The 17,623-nt window shown below is 46.2% G+C and overlaps 1 protein-coding gene across 2 annotated transcripts in view; it reads left to right on the top strand.

Moving 5' to 3' along the window:
• Positions 1 to 617: 617 nt before the first annotated feature.
• RGN (regucalcin) overlaps positions 618 to 17,623 on the top strand; it is a 29,924-nt gene continuing 12,918 nt past the window's right edge. Inside the window, exons 1-7 of one of the 2 annotated variants that reach the window (XM_072853192.1) lie at positions 618 to 1,697; positions 2,312 to 2,476; positions 5,539 to 5,721; positions 7,011 to 7,226; positions 8,734 to 8,865; positions 13,429 to 13,583; positions 14,321 to 14,555. In XM_072853192.1, the coding sequence (XP_072709293.1) occupies positions 2,314 to 2,476; positions 5,539 to 5,721; positions 7,011 to 7,226; positions 8,734 to 8,865; positions 13,429 to 13,583; positions 14,321 to 14,371 (900 nt within the window). In that variant the 5' untranslated portion in view covers positions 618 to 1,697; positions 2,312 to 2,313 and the 3' untranslated portion in view covers positions 14,372 to 14,555. Of the gene's footprint in view, positions 1,698 to 2,311; positions 2,477 to 5,538; positions 5,722 to 7,010; positions 7,227 to 8,733; positions 8,866 to 13,428; positions 13,584 to 14,320; positions 14,556 to 17,623 lie in introns of those variants that run through there. The other variant, XM_072853201.1, reaches the window with a different exon arrangement.

The raw sequence follows: 17,623 nt of genomic DNA, 5'->3' as shown, positions 1-17,623 counted from the left end.
CCTGCTGTTGAATTCAGTAAGCCGCTGCGTTGGTCACGTATCCCAAATGGCCTCATAGTGTGCAAGGACAACGGGAGAGCAGCAAACGTGGCTGAGCTTTGTAAAAAGCGATAATTGTACTTCACTGTACTTAATAAATTCTTTGCATACATTCATTTTTTTAAACCTCTGGATCTTCTTTCCTTGTTGTAAAATGTATGAAAGAAAAAGAGCTGTGGCACTTTTTTTCTGGATGTTTGTTTTCTGTGGGGGCAGTCACTAATAATTTTCTTGCCTCAGGTCTGAGATGAAATCCTGCTGTTTGTTGTACAACACTGCTGTGGGGGCAGAAGGAGAAAATTCAATGCTGAGCACAGAAGTAATGCTATGCAAGCCTGTAAAATAAAAGCCTAACTGCTCAGGTAAGATGACAGTAAGTTAATAAATACCACGTTAGTAGTCCATCGAGGGAAGCCTGCACGAAACACGTGTTGGTAAGGACGTGTAGCCTATGAACTTCCCAAATATACCACTAAAATAAAAAAATATGACCAAATGAAGTCTGCTGTATGAAGAAAAGGTAGCCCATTAAAAATGCTTGACAGGAAATAATTGCCAATAGGAAGGTGTAGGACAAGGAACAGATAAAATCTGAAACAGGAGCTGTGAGGGGGCTGCCTGGTAAAAGAGCCCAGTGGGCGCTGTGCGATCATCACTGGTGTGCAGCACTGTACTGTGCCCCTTGAATAAGGGGGCTGCTACAAGTGCCAGCTGGAAACGAGCCTGGCTGAGGGAGAGGCGCGTTTTGGAGCAGCCAAGTTAATGCTGGCTCGTGGGGACACGAGGGCGAGCCAGCCCGCGCCTACCTGGTGCACCCCGAGTTGCCAGGAGAAGACGCATGAGACGTTGAGCAGTGAGACCGAAGCAATTTTTGCATCATGGATCCCTACAGGGATGACTGAATCCAAGTCAAAAGGCAATTTGCCATGGGATGCTGGAAAGGAGCGCTGGCATTTACAAAGCGCCTTTTGCTTTACAACTTGAGGCCTGGAACCGCGGCAGCCGAGGCAGCGGCCGTGGCATGGAGACAGGCAGGCGCAAGGGAGAACTGCACGTGGAAATTTTGATGCCAGCTGTTTGCCTCACGCCTTTGGAAGTTTTTGAAGCAAAGGAGGGCATGGCACCCTGAAGGCCCTACGTTTCTGGATAACCAGGGAAGCGCTGCAGGAGCTGTGGAGAAAGACCCCTGGCACTGGAAGTCAGGGCGAAGGCCCAGCGGATGCCTAAAAACCACAGCAAGGAGAAGGCGCACGGAAACCAGGCCGCTTGGAAACCAACCTCTCCAGGGAGCGGAGGAACTTGGCCACGGCGGAGAGAAATCTCCCTCTTCTTCCTCCCTGCAGCTCTCGGAGGGGGGAGCCGAGCCCCCCCAGCTGAGCAACCGCTGTCGTCCGCTACCTGCGCTGCCCTCGCAGCACCACGCGGAGAGGATCCCAGGCGGCCCGGCCTTGGCCGCGGAGGGGAAGAATGGCCGGTCCCCCTCCGCGGGGCAGGGCGGGGCGGGGGCCTGCCCCAGCCGCGCCCGCCCCTGGCGAGGGCACCGCAGGCCCGGCCGCCGACGGCCCCTCAGAGCGGCGGGGGGTGACCGCCTGCCCTCTCCCCTCCCCGCTATAAGAGTGGCGCCGGGCCGGGACCTCTGGCTGCGCTGCTGGAAACAGGTAGGGCCGGCGGGGGAGGGGGGTGTGTTTTATTATTATTACTCTTTTCTCTTTATATGCACTTAAATTACAACGTCCCACGCACGGCAGCAGTGCCGCCGTCGCCGCCGCGGAAGGTGCGCCTGAGCAGCCGGGCGTGCGGGGGCGGGCACGCCGGCGGAGGGGCCTTTCCCGCCCGGGCCCGGCGCCCGTCCGCGCCCCTGGCGTCATTTTCCCCTTTCTTTTATTTTTTTTTTCCCCCTTTTTTTTTTATAAATGTGACGGCAGGCCGGGCCGCGCACCGACCGGCGGGGCGCCAGGCCGGCCCCAGGCGCCCTCCCGCCTCCGCGCCGGCCGGGCCGCGCTCCCCGCAGGCTGGGGCGGCGGGGGAAACACACGTTGTCGGGCGTGTGAGAGCTGTTGACTAGCACGAAGCGGGCGATCGGTGCAAGCAGCACAAATAAACTCCGTTGCTCCGTGCTCTGTAGAGGTAAAACCCCTCCAGACTGAAAATGCGGCTCTGGACCGGCCGCGGGCACAAATACAGACTCAGCGTTCAGGTCCGGGTGTTGATTCTATAGGCGCTCGCTCTTGACAGACGTATGTAAAAGCGGCCTGCCTGCCTTTCCCCACAGGCATGTCATCCATTAAGATCGAGTGCATTGTCAAGGAGGGCTACGGGATCGGGGAGTCTCCCGTCTGGGACGAGAAGGAAAGCACGCTCCTCTGCGTGGACATCACGGGTAGAAAGGTGTGCCGCTGGAGCTCGGTCACCAAGCAAGTGCAGGCCGTCTCTGTGGGTAAGGATCGGCTCGAAAAACGCTTTGCTGAACGCAGGAGTTGTGCGTTCTGACTTCGTGCTGCGTCCCTGCCGAGCACGGGCCGGAGTCCTGTAGGGGGCCCGCAGCTGCGTGGTGCTCGTCTTCTGCAGGCCGGTCCCTGGAACCCGCCTTTCCTAGGCCAGGGAGGACACCGGGGCTTGTGCTGTGCACAGACACTAGACGCTAGCCAGACTTAGTCCTGAGGACTTTTCTCATGATTTTGTGCTCTATGTTTTATCTACTTCTCTTTCCTGTAAGTTGTTCGCAACTCGCTCTCTTTTGCTCCCTCTTTGTCCCAGAGGTGAAGTTCTGCGGTTGCTGTCTGTGGGAGTTTTGTTACTGATTTGAATGAGCAACGCCCATAACGTTTTCTTTATTGGGAGAAAATTTCCCATAATGATTTAAGAAGGTGATTTTTTTTTTTTTTTTAAGGTAACAGTGTCAGCAGCTAGAGTCTCAATAGTTTAAGTATTTATTCCGGAAAGAAAGAGATGTGCTAACTCTCATAAAGAAAGAGTTGCGTATTTACTTCTGGATGTGATAACGTAAATATCTGTCTGTCTGAAGACAGCTCCTTAAATGGTCTAAATACTCGGATTTACTACTTTCTCATGATCAGTAAGACTTAGTGAAAATCACTTGCTTTTGCCCACCCATAAGCTGTTTACATTATTCACAATAAATTGATCTGGGCTTGTCTACCCTTCAAATTACTGTAGTTACCAGTTTGCAATAAGAGAAGGCCTGACACTAATTTTGGAAACGTTGCTTCCCAAACTTACTTCCTCTTACCTTAGCTGAGGTGCTTCTCCCTGCCTCCCCCCCAGCTCGGACCTACTCTCAAAGGAGTAATCTTTCACATGTGGCCTCTCTGGAGATGTCAGAGGAATAGTAGCTGAAGCAGCTACTGGTTGGTGTGGGATTTTTTTTTTGTGTTGTTTTTTTTTTTTTTTAACTTCCTTCCGTTTCCTCTGGTAATAAAATAATTGTAATTAATAGCTGTGCCTTTGGGAATACCATAATTAAAAGGCAAAAAAACCCCCAAACACCCAAAGAGTGCCATGTGATTAAAATAGTAGGTTGATGTCCAAAGTAGAAACTGAGAGAGAAATTATTCATTGATGAAGCTTATAGAGAATTACAACAACCCCACACTTAGCAGCAACTTCAAGTGCCCTTTTCAACTCCACAGGGAAAACACCACTACATACATAACCGTGCCTGGGGGGAGACCTTATGGTCAGTTTTCTGTTTGGCATAAAATGGTGTTGCAAATAAATCAATTCCTGTGGATGCTGCTTAACAAAGCCCTCTGGGGTGGCTGCGGACTGAGCCGGGTGCAAGGGTTAATACAGCCGGTGCTGTGTTTGTGCAGTGAACACTAGGGTGGCTGTGTCTGTCTTGCAAGCCTGGTACACCCCTTTCCCCTGAGGTGCTTTGTCGGGAAGGTATGGGGCTGTTCTTGTGACCGTAGGGGCACGTGGGGGACCAACACCTCCAGGGACCGGCAGGCAGGGGTATACAGGCTGCTGTGCTTAGGGGCTGCTCCCCCCAGGGTGGGAGGGAGGCTCTGGGGGCTGCCCGGGTGGAAGGGTTCCTGGGGGGCCATGGCCCCAGGTGTTTTGCTGGGAGAGCAAACGGAGAGTTGCATTCCTATGCTCTGCTGGCAAAGCCCCTTCTGCCAGTACAGGCAGAAAAGCACTTTTATTGGTGTGGTTACCGGCAATCAGGAGAGCAGCAAAATGACTTCCTTTGGTGGGTGCCACGCATGGCTGAGGGGACTCTGCCGGCCTCCCTGCGTTGGCACAGGAAGGAGAAGTGGCACCCACTCGCCCAGCGTGGATGAGCCCAGACCACCAGCAGCCTCAGCAGCGTGGTCACACGCCTCTAGGTGAAGGAGTTGCTCGAGTTGAGCTTGCAATCAGTGGTGCACCTCAGGTGTTGGGCGCAAATAGCATTCGGATTTCTAGCATGGTGGTAACCGCTGCTGGGTACCCTGCAAAGGGAAGGGGTGCCCCAAGCCAAGCGCAGGCAGCCAGGAAGGAGCAGCTCCTCTTGGCAACAGTGGTGGCTGGTGGTGGTTATACGTGTTTGTGAAACTATTACCTAATTATACCTCTGCAAAGCTATAAATACAATAAATGTTTTATTTTTAAATTAGAAAGTTGGCTATTAGTCCCATGTATATTAGATGTTATCCCAGACTTTATTGCCCTGTTTAAAGTTATTATTCCTTGTATTGCATCTGATTGTAGGCTTTTACAGAAAGGTTATCTTCACACTCATTTCTCTGGTTTTTTTTACGAATTCCTTTATAATAACCTGCAATTGAGGTTTTACTGCATAATAGCTCAAATGAGTGTAAACTAACCATGGAGCACTTACTAATTTTCTTTCTTGCTTTAACTCTTGGAAAGCTCTGCCACTCCTTGATGTGTTCTTGGTGCTGCTGGAGGATGTCTGAACTGCACGGCAGAGCGTGGTGCAGGGGGGTGGCTCTCCTGCCCAGCGTGACCTGTCCCAGTGCAGAGATACTCTCTGTCTCCATGAGTTAGACTGAGCGGCCGTGCAGGGCTGATTTACCCAGGAGCTGTGCTAAACACAGTTGCTCCAGAGCTCTTGTGGCAATCGGTTTTTCCCTTGGGGAGGGGGGAACCCACACAGTAGCTGTTGTAAAAAGCATACATGCCTGTATTTGTCCCCTTTTTGATGTTTTTTCTGAAAAGCACCTAGCAGAACCAGGTGCTGGTAGTGATTGTCGCTCCTGGGAGCAGTGGTAATGCTCAAGTTCCCTGAATTTATATGTCCCAAACTGGTGATTCTCCTCGTAGCAACTTCCTGTATGCATTAAGTATGCCCTCTTCGCGTGAAAGAATCTATTTCTGTGTATTTAAACATCAGTTTTGTTGGTAGAAAAGTAGGTTGTTTCTCTTGCCTGTGGTCTCACCGAGTTCAGTGTGACTGCTTGCATGTCTAAAGTGGGCAGAAAAGAAATGTCTCTCCATAGCACATACTTCTTTTCCATTTCACCCTGTTTCTAGATGCTCCCGTGAGCTCTGTGGCTCTCCGGAAATCTGGGGATTACGTCATCGCCCTCGGAACCAGGTTTGCTGCTTTGAAATGGAAAGAGCAGCTGGTAACCACCATTGCTCACGTGGACAAGGATAAACCAAACAACCGATTCAATGACGGGAAAGTGGATCCTGCAGGGAGGTATTTTGCAGGTATGCTGCAGGCGGTTCCTTCCTTCTGCTGCTCCATTAGGTTTTGGTGACAAGATGCAGTGATCAGTTGTAGATGCAGCAAGTGTTCATTCATAGTTAAATGGTAGGGATTTTTTTTTGCTGTCTTCAAGCAGAGTTTAATCCCATTTACAAATCTATTTGTATCACCTGGACACCATCTAATCAGGACTATTTTTTTTAAAAGAGTCCCACTATTCAGAGCCTGCCTAATTTAAGACACTGGCCTTGCTTCCTCTGTTGGCATGCTTGTTTTGAATACTGACAGAGTGCCAATAGAAAATACTTTTCCAGTGAGAAATTTATGGTATTGTGGGTTTTGTTCTTCATAAATCAGAATGTATAGATGGTATTTCTAAAAACTATGTGACTGTTCAGCCTGGAGAAGAGAACGCTCAGGGGGATCTTATCCACGTGTATAAGTACCTGATGGGGGGGAGTAAAGAAGAGGGAGCCAGGCTCTGCTCAGTGATGCCCAGTGACAGGGCCAGAGGCAATGGGCACAAACTGAAATTCAGGAAATTCTGTTTAAATGTAAGAAAACTCTTTTACTGAGGGTGATCAAATGGTGGAACAGGTTGTCCAGAGAGGCTGTGGAGTCTCCATCCATGGACACAACACTGCCCTGAGCAACCTGCAGTAGCTGACCCTGCTCTGAGCAGGGGGTGGGCCCAGATGACCTCCAGAAGTGCCCTCCAGCCTCAGCCATCCCATGATCCTGTCCTCCTGGTTTTTAAAACACCATTCTGTGCATCTGCCCTGTAGTTGGGTCCCCAGGCCTACCGTAACTTGCTTTTACCCAGCCTCTCAAGAGCCAGTCTCAGCTGCCAACTTCAAGCCACAGTTATGAGATTTGTTTTTGAAAAGGCTTTAGTAAGACTCGTTCTGAGGGAGGAGGAAATTTTTTTTCCAGTCTCTCTGCTATACAAGACATTAAGATTTGTGGGAACTTAAATGCTGACCACACCTATGTTAATATTTGAATGACTGAATAAAACGTTTAGCAGAAATCACGCTGCACACCATTTCTGCCACAGTTCAACAAAAAACCCAAAGGCTGTGTTTTGTCATCTTCTGCTAAAAGCAAGCACTTTTGAAATCTACCATTCTCTTTCGCTTTTAGCTCGGTTTCTTCCCCAAATTTCTGAAGCCCCCGCACTGCTCCCTTCTACGTTGGCAATGTGGTCATCACCATAGTGAGGGGCTGCCACCAAACCTGGAGGAGAGCCCATTCACTCTGCACCTGCTTTCTCCCCTTTGGCTCTTCACAGGTACGATGGCTGAGGAGATTCGACCTGCCGTGCTGGAGAGACACCAGGGCTCTCTGTATACGCTCTTCTCCGACCTCTCAGTGGTGAAGCATTTTGATCAGGTGGACATTTCGAATGGGCTGGACTGGTCGCTGGATCACAAAACCTTCTTTTACATTGACAGCTTGTCCTACTCGGTGGATGCCTTTGATTATGACCTCCAAACTGGAAAAATTGGTATGAATCGTTGTATTCTAAAATAATAATTTGTGCCTAGAGATTGTGATGTTTGTTTCCACTCTGGTTATTATGCAGAGATGATCAGAGCATTGGGAGCGCTTCTTCAGTCACCTCTTCAGAACAAAACAACAGAAGCCATATTAACATTCATCTGTGCCTGCATAGACTCCTAGCTTAAACTAATCAGAGGCTGTTGGTAATATTATTAAGTATTTAAATTGCGTGTCAGAGTTGGAGTCGTAATCTGGACTACTGTTACTAAACACAACGCATATCTGATCTTCCTGTGTAAAAAGGGCAAAGTCTTTCTTATATGGCTAGATTTCTGTGGCTGTGTGTTTCTTATTCCTGACAGCATAGGCAAAGTAACAAAGCTTGTAGTCTTGTGCAAAACCTCTGCTAGCTTCTCTACATTTTTTTCACCTTGTTTTGTTTTTTAAAATATAAGCTCTTAGATGAAGATTCTGCAGACAGAGCTAAGCAACAACTGGAAAACAGTAACCCAAAACTATTCTTCCTTCATTTATTTAAAACAAAACAACTGCTTAAGGGCTTCTACAAGCTTGGGCAAAAGAAAAATTCCAGTGACTTGGACTAATAATTTGCTTTTGTGTACATGGACTGCAGTCTTTTGCTTTAAAAGAACCCAGTCAATTTGATATTTAGTTTTAAAACTGTGAATTTAAAATCTTTCTAGGTGTCGCATCTTGTCCCGATGTCTCTCTGCTATGGCTTACGATTGAATTTTTCTTTAGGAAATAGGGTGGTTCTCTCTCTCTCACCCGTGCTTGCTTGCTCTCTTTCTGTGGGCAATCTGACAATCCCCAGGAGTGCAAAGGAAACTCATAAAAAATATTGCTACATGTGAGAAACATTGAAGTTGTCAGAACATAAAGTAAACAAAGTTGGAAAGTTGATTTTAATTTTCTTTAATATCAGTGGGTAAAAGTTCAGAAAGAGTTGTTTGTTTTTAGGTTGACAGTATGCCTTTGAAGTTGATGCTTTTCCTAATTCTGTGTTTATATAAACTCTCAGTTTATATATCTGAAGGTCGGTTTTGTGTTGGAACAGTGATTATTGGCACGTTCCAGCAATCTGTTTGAAAAGTCTCCAGTTCTCTGACTGGAAGCAACCCATACTTGAAATGATCCAAACTGCTTTTGGAACAAGTAATTGATTTTCTGAATATCTATAACATTAATTTATGCAGTTATTCATTTAATATTGTAAGTAGGAGCATGAGTGGTGCATTAGAAAAGAACACCAGAAGAAAGGATTGTACTTTCAATGGATAGATACTGATCTACAGGCTTTCAAACTGAGAAACAACTGTCTCAGGAAACAAACAGGGCAGCAGATGCGATCTATTTCTTTCATACCAAAGAACGCAGGACTTCAGCACAGCTTTTGAAAATAATAGTACAAATAACTCTGCTGGGCTGTGACTGATAAAAATTTTAACAACTATCTCACTTAGTTTTGTTGTGGTTTTTCTATCCTGCAGGCAACCGCAGGAGTATATACAGACTGGAAAAAGAGGAAAGCATTCCTGATGGGATGTGCATTGATACAGAAGGCAAACTCTGGGTAGCTTGTTACGATGGTGGGAGAGTGATTCGTCTTGACCCTGAGACAGGTAAGTCCTTGCAAAGGGTGGACTGGAATTCTGTGCTTTTTAAAATAACAAACAAACAACCCCCCCCCCAAAAAAAACCCCAAACAAAAGCAAAGAATGAGAGGTGTTTTTTCCTCTCACAGAAATGGTATATCTGCTCTTTTTAAAACATTACTTTTTTTTTTAAAGCAATTGTACGTCCCTGCTCTCAAAAGTTAGCTTTGTAAATAAGTCTCCTTTGTTCCCAGCCTCTGTTGTGGTGGAAAAGGTAAAGTTGCTGAGGGGATTACCATTATACTTGTGAATTGTTTGAGTTAGCATCCTCTTGCATCCTCCAAAGTTAAGATCAGCGTTTACCTTCTTGATAAATGGTATGGAAGAAAATTAATAAGCCATGAAGTGGCAAAGATGACTTAAGCCATTTTTTTGGTCTTGTTTCTTCAGCATAGTGTATTATTTTGGGCAGCCTACTGAGCTTAATACAACACATGACACTGATGCCAGCAACATTTTTTTATTGTTGAAAATTATTTATACAATAAATTTTGCAATTGAAATAATAAAACATATTTAATGAATTCCACAGCATTTTATCATTCCCACAGTAACGTCTTGGGTGTGCCCATTGTCTGAGCCTGTTGTTCATTGCTACTCTCATTTGGGATTCGGAGGTCTGCCAGGCATGGTTTAGTCTGGGTAAAAAACACTTGTGAAGCACTTCAGAGAGACTGAACCATACTGTCTGTGAGGGGCCAGTGGGTGAGAATGGGAGCGTGATTTTGATAGATCCCAGACAGCACAGGTTTGCATAATGCAGCATAGGAGCAACTGCACTGTGTTGCATGTGGGGTCTCTTGAACCCAGGTCCAGCCCTAACAGAAGTCTTGGGGTTTTGTGGGGCTGCAGATTCAGGGATGCCAGCGTCCCTTGACGCATGCCTCCTCTTGCAGTGCACAGCAGACCCTGGCACACATGAGCACCAGGCGGGTCAGGCTGCAGCCTCTCTTCTGACTCCGCTGGAACCTCTCGAGGCTCAGGCTGTGCTTTTCCCCTCACCTTTTGGTTTGTACCCATCCAAGGTCTTGCCAACCTGCAGGACTTCCTCTTGTCCTGCAGTCTGCACCCCAGCCCTAGGAGGAGGAAGCTCAAGCTGGGAGATCCCAGCAGCTCTGGGACCTTTTTCTGGTCCTACATCCTCCCCCTTTGGTGGGCAGAACACTCCTTGGTGACCTCCGCCAGCCCTTTGAATACCCTCCTGGAGCAGTGGACTCTACCATTTTCCTCTCTGGTTCACTGTTTCTACCTTTTTCCTCCCTGGCCTTCAGCTTCTTCCTGTTTTCACTTGTTTTCCCTTTCCTCCTCCCTTTTGAGGTGTTTTCTTAAGGGAAAGCTAGTGGGAATAGTGTCCATAAGCAGATGCATAGGGAGACTATGAACAGGGAAAGCAGAGTACATATCCCTAATGCATTCCCAGCTTTTAACTGTGCTCAGCTCAGACTCTTTCAGAGCTGGATGCGATTTCGATGTATCGGAAACTGCCAGTGGATTTTCAAGTTTCTGTGAACGTGTTCTGTCTCCCCTTGCCCATGTAAACTCCCAGCACCCGCAGCGAACAGTAGCAGGAATTTTCATAGGTTAAGTGTTCATGTCAAAAAGAGCCACCTTCTTTGTGAATATCTCATGCTTATCTGCCCTCTCTGCGCTATCATTTTAAAGTAATATCTAAAATCTGCAATTTGCTGAATTCTGAGTGTAACTATTTAGGGAGATAACCCAGACAGCTTTGAGGAGAACTTCATGAAAGCCTCTCTTTTAATGCACAATAGCTATTAAGTGTGGCTTGAATGACTGTTAGCCAGTTGCAGATACATCCACTGATAAAGAGCTCATCTAAAGCACGTGAGGGATTTTCAGGTTTCACTGATAGCAAAGCTTGGACTGCATTTTTAGGGGAATGGATGAGGAAACTTGTTTGTTTGGCATCTTTTCTAAGTGAAGGTTTTGAGGTTCAGGGTGGAGCAGCTTTTCAGGTCTAGGCTTCTTTAGCCTAGGTAGCTGCTGCCTTTAGATTCAGGACATGCTGCAGGGAAAGGCTGTGATGACTGATCCCACTGGATTTGCAAAGGGCTTGAAAGGGATGTTTAACTTGTGCCTTGCCAAGTCTTTGTCTTACCTTCTGGTCACTTAGTGACCTGTTAGTTTTATGCAATCACGTCTTTTGATTAGGAATTAAATATTTTCTAGTTCCTTCCTAATGAATGGGTTTTATATCCTTTGCTTGTACAGGATCTAAAAGATTTGCTAAGTTTCTCTCTTCTACAGATACCAAGCACAGATGAATACTTCAGGTGGATTTCAGAGCATCCAGGTTTAGATTTTCTTGCATCTCCAGGAAGACATTGCTCATCTTAGAGCTTTGTAAACAATATCTTCTGGGCCATTATCTGCTGAGTCCACTCTGCAAGTACAGTCAGGGCCTCTTCCCTTGTCTCTGGGGCTCATGCCTCTCCTACAGTCCATGTTTTCTCCCTTTGAATGCCTTCCCTGCTCGTTTTCTCTGAGACTTGGTGTCAGCCAATTTCTAGGGTGGCCTCTGGAGCATTTTATAAGCCACCATGTAGCCATGTAATCCTTCCACTGCCAGCTGACTGGATAACCACAAAGTGCTGCTAGAGCCAGTTGGCAGGAGCATTGTCTTGGACTCATATTGGTCCTTGTCACTCCCAGGCAACAGACAGGACTTCTTCTCTCCCAATTTTCTAAATATTTTGAAACATCTGCTCTTCTCAGGGAAGTATCAGGTAACCAGACATGCAAATAATCTCTGACAATCTAAATGCCATTACACTGATTTTGATTTGGGTTTGTTTTTTGTTTTTTTTTAACTTTGATGTTGATTTTTACTTTGGCGATTGTGTGTCAAAGTGTGTGCCAAATAAGCTTGTTATACAGCATCAGGAATCCCAGAGTGCTGAAACTTCCCTGGCTATTGCATACAAGAGGCTCTTTCACCACTGCTCACTTGGTGTTTTCTTTTATTTATTTTGGGATTAAAACACAGTGTAAAAGTATCCAGCCCTCGTGTCAGGGTTTTTGGTGAAACAAAGGCAACTCTCTCTCAGTCCTGTATTCTGGATGTACTGGTTACATCCATACTAGCAAGTAAAATGGATCAGCAAATGCCCTTTAGTCCTGCACCATATGGCTCATCGTAGCTTACTTTGCACAGCCAGGCTGTCTTCCCACACCAAAACAGAGCCCAGACTGTCTCTGCGGAGCAGCATACCCAACTAGGTGGGCCAGAATTGTGCCAGGACTGCACCAATGGCTTAATAATGTGGCTCAGCTTTTGCCTGTGCCTATGCCCTGCTTAGTATCGTGGTACAGGTGGAGCCGTTTGGTCTGTGCTTTTGTCAGTTCATTGCAGTGCTGCAAGGGACCAAGGCACAGCCTGTTGGGTGAGGGAAAAGGTTTTAGAGCACATAAAAAGGAAGACAGGTGCTTGCTTTGATAGTACCTCCTGGGAAATGGTGCTCCACTCTGAAGTTGACCAAAAACTTCTCATAGGCGTTCAGTGGGCCAAACTTTCCACTTTTTCTTTCTCCTTGTAGGGTTCCCAACATCAAAGTTACTCTCCTGCGATTCCAACACATCGCTAAACAGTTAGTTACTGTAAGGGGACCAAGCCCTTTACACACGCAAATGAGGGGCCAGGGCAATTACATATTTTGTAAGGAGATTCATGTGCTTTAGCATATTTCTAGAAAGAGAAATTCAACTGTAGGTAAATAAAATGGGCATGATGGGTGTAAGCACTTCTTGCCCAGAATTAGGAGGAATTTTAGAAAAACCTGCTGTAAGGTGTCTTGACAGCCTTCTGGTTAAGGCTGGAGGCAACCTGTTTACTACTGTCATAAGGACAGTAGCTATTTGTTGGTATAACAATTGCGTAATATTATTTATGGTAGCACTAGTTTCTTGCAAACTTCAGACATGTCCCATGATCCCTATTTTATGCAAGCTTGATTTGAAAGGCTATTGAAATTTCAGGAAAAACTTCTAGGAATTAATCTTCCTTAACTGCCGGCAGTAGAGGTGTAGCACGAGTTATGCCTCAGTAGAGCTGCACGAGGTCTGCTTGCTCCAGGCTTTCTTTGTAGTTAAAAGCAGAAAAGTCAGCAGGTCTAGGGCGTGATTCATGTGACCTATTTTAGGGAGGAATTATAGCCCATTTCCATTGACTGCATGGGCAGCCTAGATGAGAGCTCAGATACAGATGTCTGTGCTGTGGATGTTGGCATTTAATTAGAGGACGGGCTGGGACTGGGGGTGGGTGGGATTTGTTTGTGATAACTGAGACTGAAACTTGTCAAATGATGCATCATCAACAACGCAGTTTAGAGAAGCCTGGTTTCTCCCTGTCACAGTGCGCATCGGTATGCTGAAACTTAGCATGAGACCTCACCCTGCCCTGGTACCCACTTTTGTGGAACACCTGGCTCCATGCCGTTTATTCTCAATAATTTGTTTAAATTTCTTGTCGTAAGTACACGAACAGGAAACAGCATGCATGTTTTTCTCCAGGAAAAAGACTCCAGACTGTGAAACTTCCTGTTGACAAGACAACTTCCTGCTGTTTTGGAGGAAAGGATTATTCAGAAATGTATGTGACTTCTGCCCGTGATGGGATGGATAAAGAGTGGCTTTCAAGGCAACCGCAGGCTGGCGGGGTTTTCAAGGTGAATGATACTTTTTCCTGTCGTTTTAGAAGGCCATTTTTTCCCTCCTGCATTTTTCAGGTAGCAACCCAGTTGGAGTGGTGGGAAGCAGGAAGAGGGTGGTTGTTAGAACATCTGTTGTATATGTTAAGCTATTCGTATTTTTGGTTCCTGTTGCAGGACGAGAAAATTAAATATTTAGAGATTTGAAAATACTTTTGGGTTTAAGATTTGTAACAATGCTCATACCGCAACTTTTCTATGCCATCACCTCTTTCTACTTCTCCCCCTCCTGACACAGTTCGAGTTTTCTATTTATTATGGAAAGAATGTGTAAATACTTCTGTGTCCTAATCAATGGCAGATAAAAGCATCTGCTTTTATTTACTTTCTAGTTAGTTATAACTAAATTATCTCTTTAAAAATTTGTCACCTTGGGATTTGTTTTAAAGCCCTGCTCTTCCATATGTTTGCATACCAAAGGTTACATTGTGAACTGCAGAATTGAGGCTTAGTAGTATCTGAGAAGAGGCTTTTGGGGAATGGACTCTGGCCTGTGATTACTGAACTTTAGAGAAAGAGCATAGGTTGAAGTTCCTGGCTGTGATGAGCTGCTGTGTGCAAAATATAGTAGGATGTCAAGTTGGAGGACACAGTCCTTTTCTAAGTTAAAGCATGTCTAGTTGTGAAAAAAAAGCAAGTGTCTGATAGCAGTGAATTATTGCACTAATCTTTTTTTTTTCTCTCTGTTTTAATAGATAACAGGGCTAGGGGTGAAAGGAGTCCCACCGTATCCATTTGCAGGTTAAATATACACTCTTCAGAATGGATTAGAGAGGACTGATGTAAGCAAGACAAGTTGGAAGGTCTTATTCTGGTGTTCAGCATCTTTTGCCTTGAAACCATAACACAATTATAATATCTCATTAGGAAAGGATGAAAAATACCTGGTGGTGCTTTTTCTGTTGTGCTAAAAAGATTATCACCCTAATAAACTACTGAATATTGTAACTTTCTTTTATGATTAAATGATGTTTTAAAGTCTTTTCTTTTTACTGTTTATTCTCCCGTCTAATTTGCAACTTATGCTATATTGATTTATTGATTAAACTGCTTGTACTGTCTCTTACATATTTTCGAAGTTCCTCATAAAATATCTATTTGTTGTCTTACCACTGCTTTAACTGGAACTTCATTTGTCCCATGATGTTCTCAACAACTGAAACATTAATGCTGATTACTGTGCATCTGCAGCTTCCTTTTTACGTTACATTTTTAAGGCCTCAGCTGTGGTTGTGCTTAAATTAACTCTGATCGGCTGGAGCCAATCATCATCTTTCCCCAATGCATGTAATTACGTCGCTCATTTTGTTAAATATAAAACCAAACTTTTGGGATAAAGAACCATATCTTTGTCCATCCTCTGAAGATCTCTGCCTGTTTTGGGGAGATCTGTGATGACAGGAAAGTATCAGGCATTCTTGGCCATTTGGGTTTAAAAGAAACCACCACCTGCATGTACCTCCTGCTGGACCAAACCCCCCCCAGAGCAGCCAGAGAGGCAAGAGGGGCCCGCATGCCCAATTGGCCGCTGCTTCTACGGAGGTGCAGGAAAGGGTAATTTCTTCATTGCGCCTGCTGTAAATGGCAAGCTTATTCGCTGGATTGCTTTTTTGCTGGTAACTTCAGGCTTGTATGTGCTGAAACAACTGTGATGTAGCTCAGTTGGTTTTTAAACTGCAGATTTTGCTCTTGACACGTTACGCATTCCCATGCTTGTGCACCTCCACCTGCAGTTGAAATAGCTATCCGTCCCTGTCCTGCTGTGTGAGCGTAACCCACTGACTGCCAACGAGAGCCTGTGGCTGGGTGTTTTCTCTGCAGGTAGCTCCAAGAACTGGTACATCATGGTTTTCCAGTGCATCTCTGCAAGCCTGTTGGAGTTAGTTCCTCTCTGCTGGATCTGCTTGTGTCTGCTATGCCCCCCAAGTGCGCAGTGGGTGACTCGGTAGTTGCCTGGCCCCTGGACCATGCTGAGGCCTCAGTGCTGCTTTGAACCAAGGCGTCTGCAAGTCACCGTTTTCCTTTGAAGCATGCAAGGGGTACGTCTCGACAGCTGGAATAATAGGAGGTTTAAGCAGCCCCACTTCAGGGCAGATAATGAGCGTGAGGCAGTGAAGGAAGCTGGGGCTTGTTCTTTGAATGTCCACCATCCTTCATTTGCTTTATGTGCTGCAAAGTAATCTCAAAGCACAGTAGAGGGAAAGTTAATGAGTTGAGGGAGATGGTGAATGTGGCAAATTTAGGGCTCTGATCTCGATGAAGTCATGATCCTGGTGATAACTGCGGCTCAGGAACTGTGTTGTAGGGCTGCTGTGGTTGATTGCTAATGGACATTGAGAGATGCACCAGAAAATAAGTAGGCACAAACACAAATAAGCTCCCTCTACCATCGCTATTATGTTGCAGAGGTTCCTGCACCATGAGGTGTTGTACCTGTGCTCACCCTCACCCCACCGCGATGGCAGTAGAGTGGTTGCCAGCATGGCACAGGACACCTGCCGATCCTTTTGTTGTTGTTGCTGCTGCACTAGAAAGGTAACAGCAAGAGCTTGTACAGGCATGAAAGGTCTGGTCAAAGATGAATTTGTCACTGCCGGCCAAGAGGCATCCAGGAGACACAGGGAGGACACGGCCACTGGAGCCCCTCATTCTCCATGCTGTGCGTGGGTGGCCCTGGGCAGACATCGGGGACACGCGCGTGTTTGTGAGTGTGGGAGCTCGAGCAGGTAAAATAAGCTTCTGTAGAGATTTTACGAATAAATGCCACCTCCTCCTTCTGTAAGATCACCCGCTGGGCTTCGTCACGCTGGTTTCGCGGGCATCACATGAGCAGGAAGAGCCAACTCTGCCAGGAGAGTTGTATTTTTAACGTTGCCAAAATGCCCTGGGAGTGCGCCTTGCTGCAGCTTCCAGTGCAGAGGCCATAGCTGCTTCCCGCGCCCCAGCCCCGAGGAGCCCAGGCAGGCACTGCTGGTGTATTTTGACTCAAGTCCCATGACAGAGTGCTGGATCCAGCAAACTGGAGCTGAGCGGTTGCTGGTTCCCTCAATTAGGAAGGCTTCCTGACTTTTGTTTAATCCCTTGCTTATTAATGGAGCTCACCTCTTTGATCAAAGACGTGCACTGATTTGAATTTGGGTTGAGCAAGAACCCAGTGACAGGAAAGGCTGTATCAGGAGGAGCAGCTGCTGTGCCCTGAAGGGTTTCTTCACCCTCGTGACCAAAATCTATAGTCATAGGTGAAGCATATTTATTCCCAACCAAGCTGGAGAAAACTCAAGTAATCTTTGCTGGCAAAATAGCTCTGCCGAAATAAAAGCAGGCAGCACTGACTGCCCAGGGAGCTCCCGTTCTTCCCATCTCGAGCACCAGGGAGGGACCAGGCCCTTCCTACAAAAGGGCGAAGCCACAAGAAGATAAGCTTTGGCTTCAATTTTGGACAACGCTGTCGAGTGGGATATCGCTGGGGTGAGTAGCTACACATGTGCCTGCCTGGGGTTTTTAATAACTGTGCCTTCGTTAACTCTAACCATGTCTGTTGTCATCTCCAAGAGGGAGACAGCTACAGAAGATGACCCTCTCTAGTTGAAGAATGACTTTAAGAGATAGGGACAATCAAATTATATGCAAAGTCGAGTTTCTAGAGTGATGAAAGCTGGGATGGACCCTCAAGGGGAATAAGCGACACAAGTGTAATTTGGGGAGTGGTGAAAAAAAGAAGGGAGCGACAGCTTTACTAAATATTTGGAAAACCACAGGAACGAATTCAGAGCTATTGTCTGAGCGCATGCCTGTAGGTAACAGAAGACAAACACAATTATTTAAATACCACATTAATATATGTGGTGCGCTAATGCCTTGATACACTCTCCCAACTACACTACGTTGATAAAAAATAGGGACTATAAAAAGAAGCGGTAGGAGTTGCATCAGAGGAGACCAAAGCAGTGGGAAAGAAGAGAGGAAGCCACCCCAGAAGAAGACGCTGCGGTGGGGTG

Source organism: Ciconia boyciana, chromosome 1, assembly GCF_034638445.1.
Source record: "Ciconia boyciana chromosome 1, ASM3463844v1, whole genome shotgun sequence".
Taxonomy (NCBI): Eukaryota; Metazoa; Chordata; class Aves; order Ciconiiformes; family Ciconiidae; genus Ciconia; species Ciconia boyciana.
This window is presented reverse-complemented; position numbering and strand designations above follow the sequence as displayed.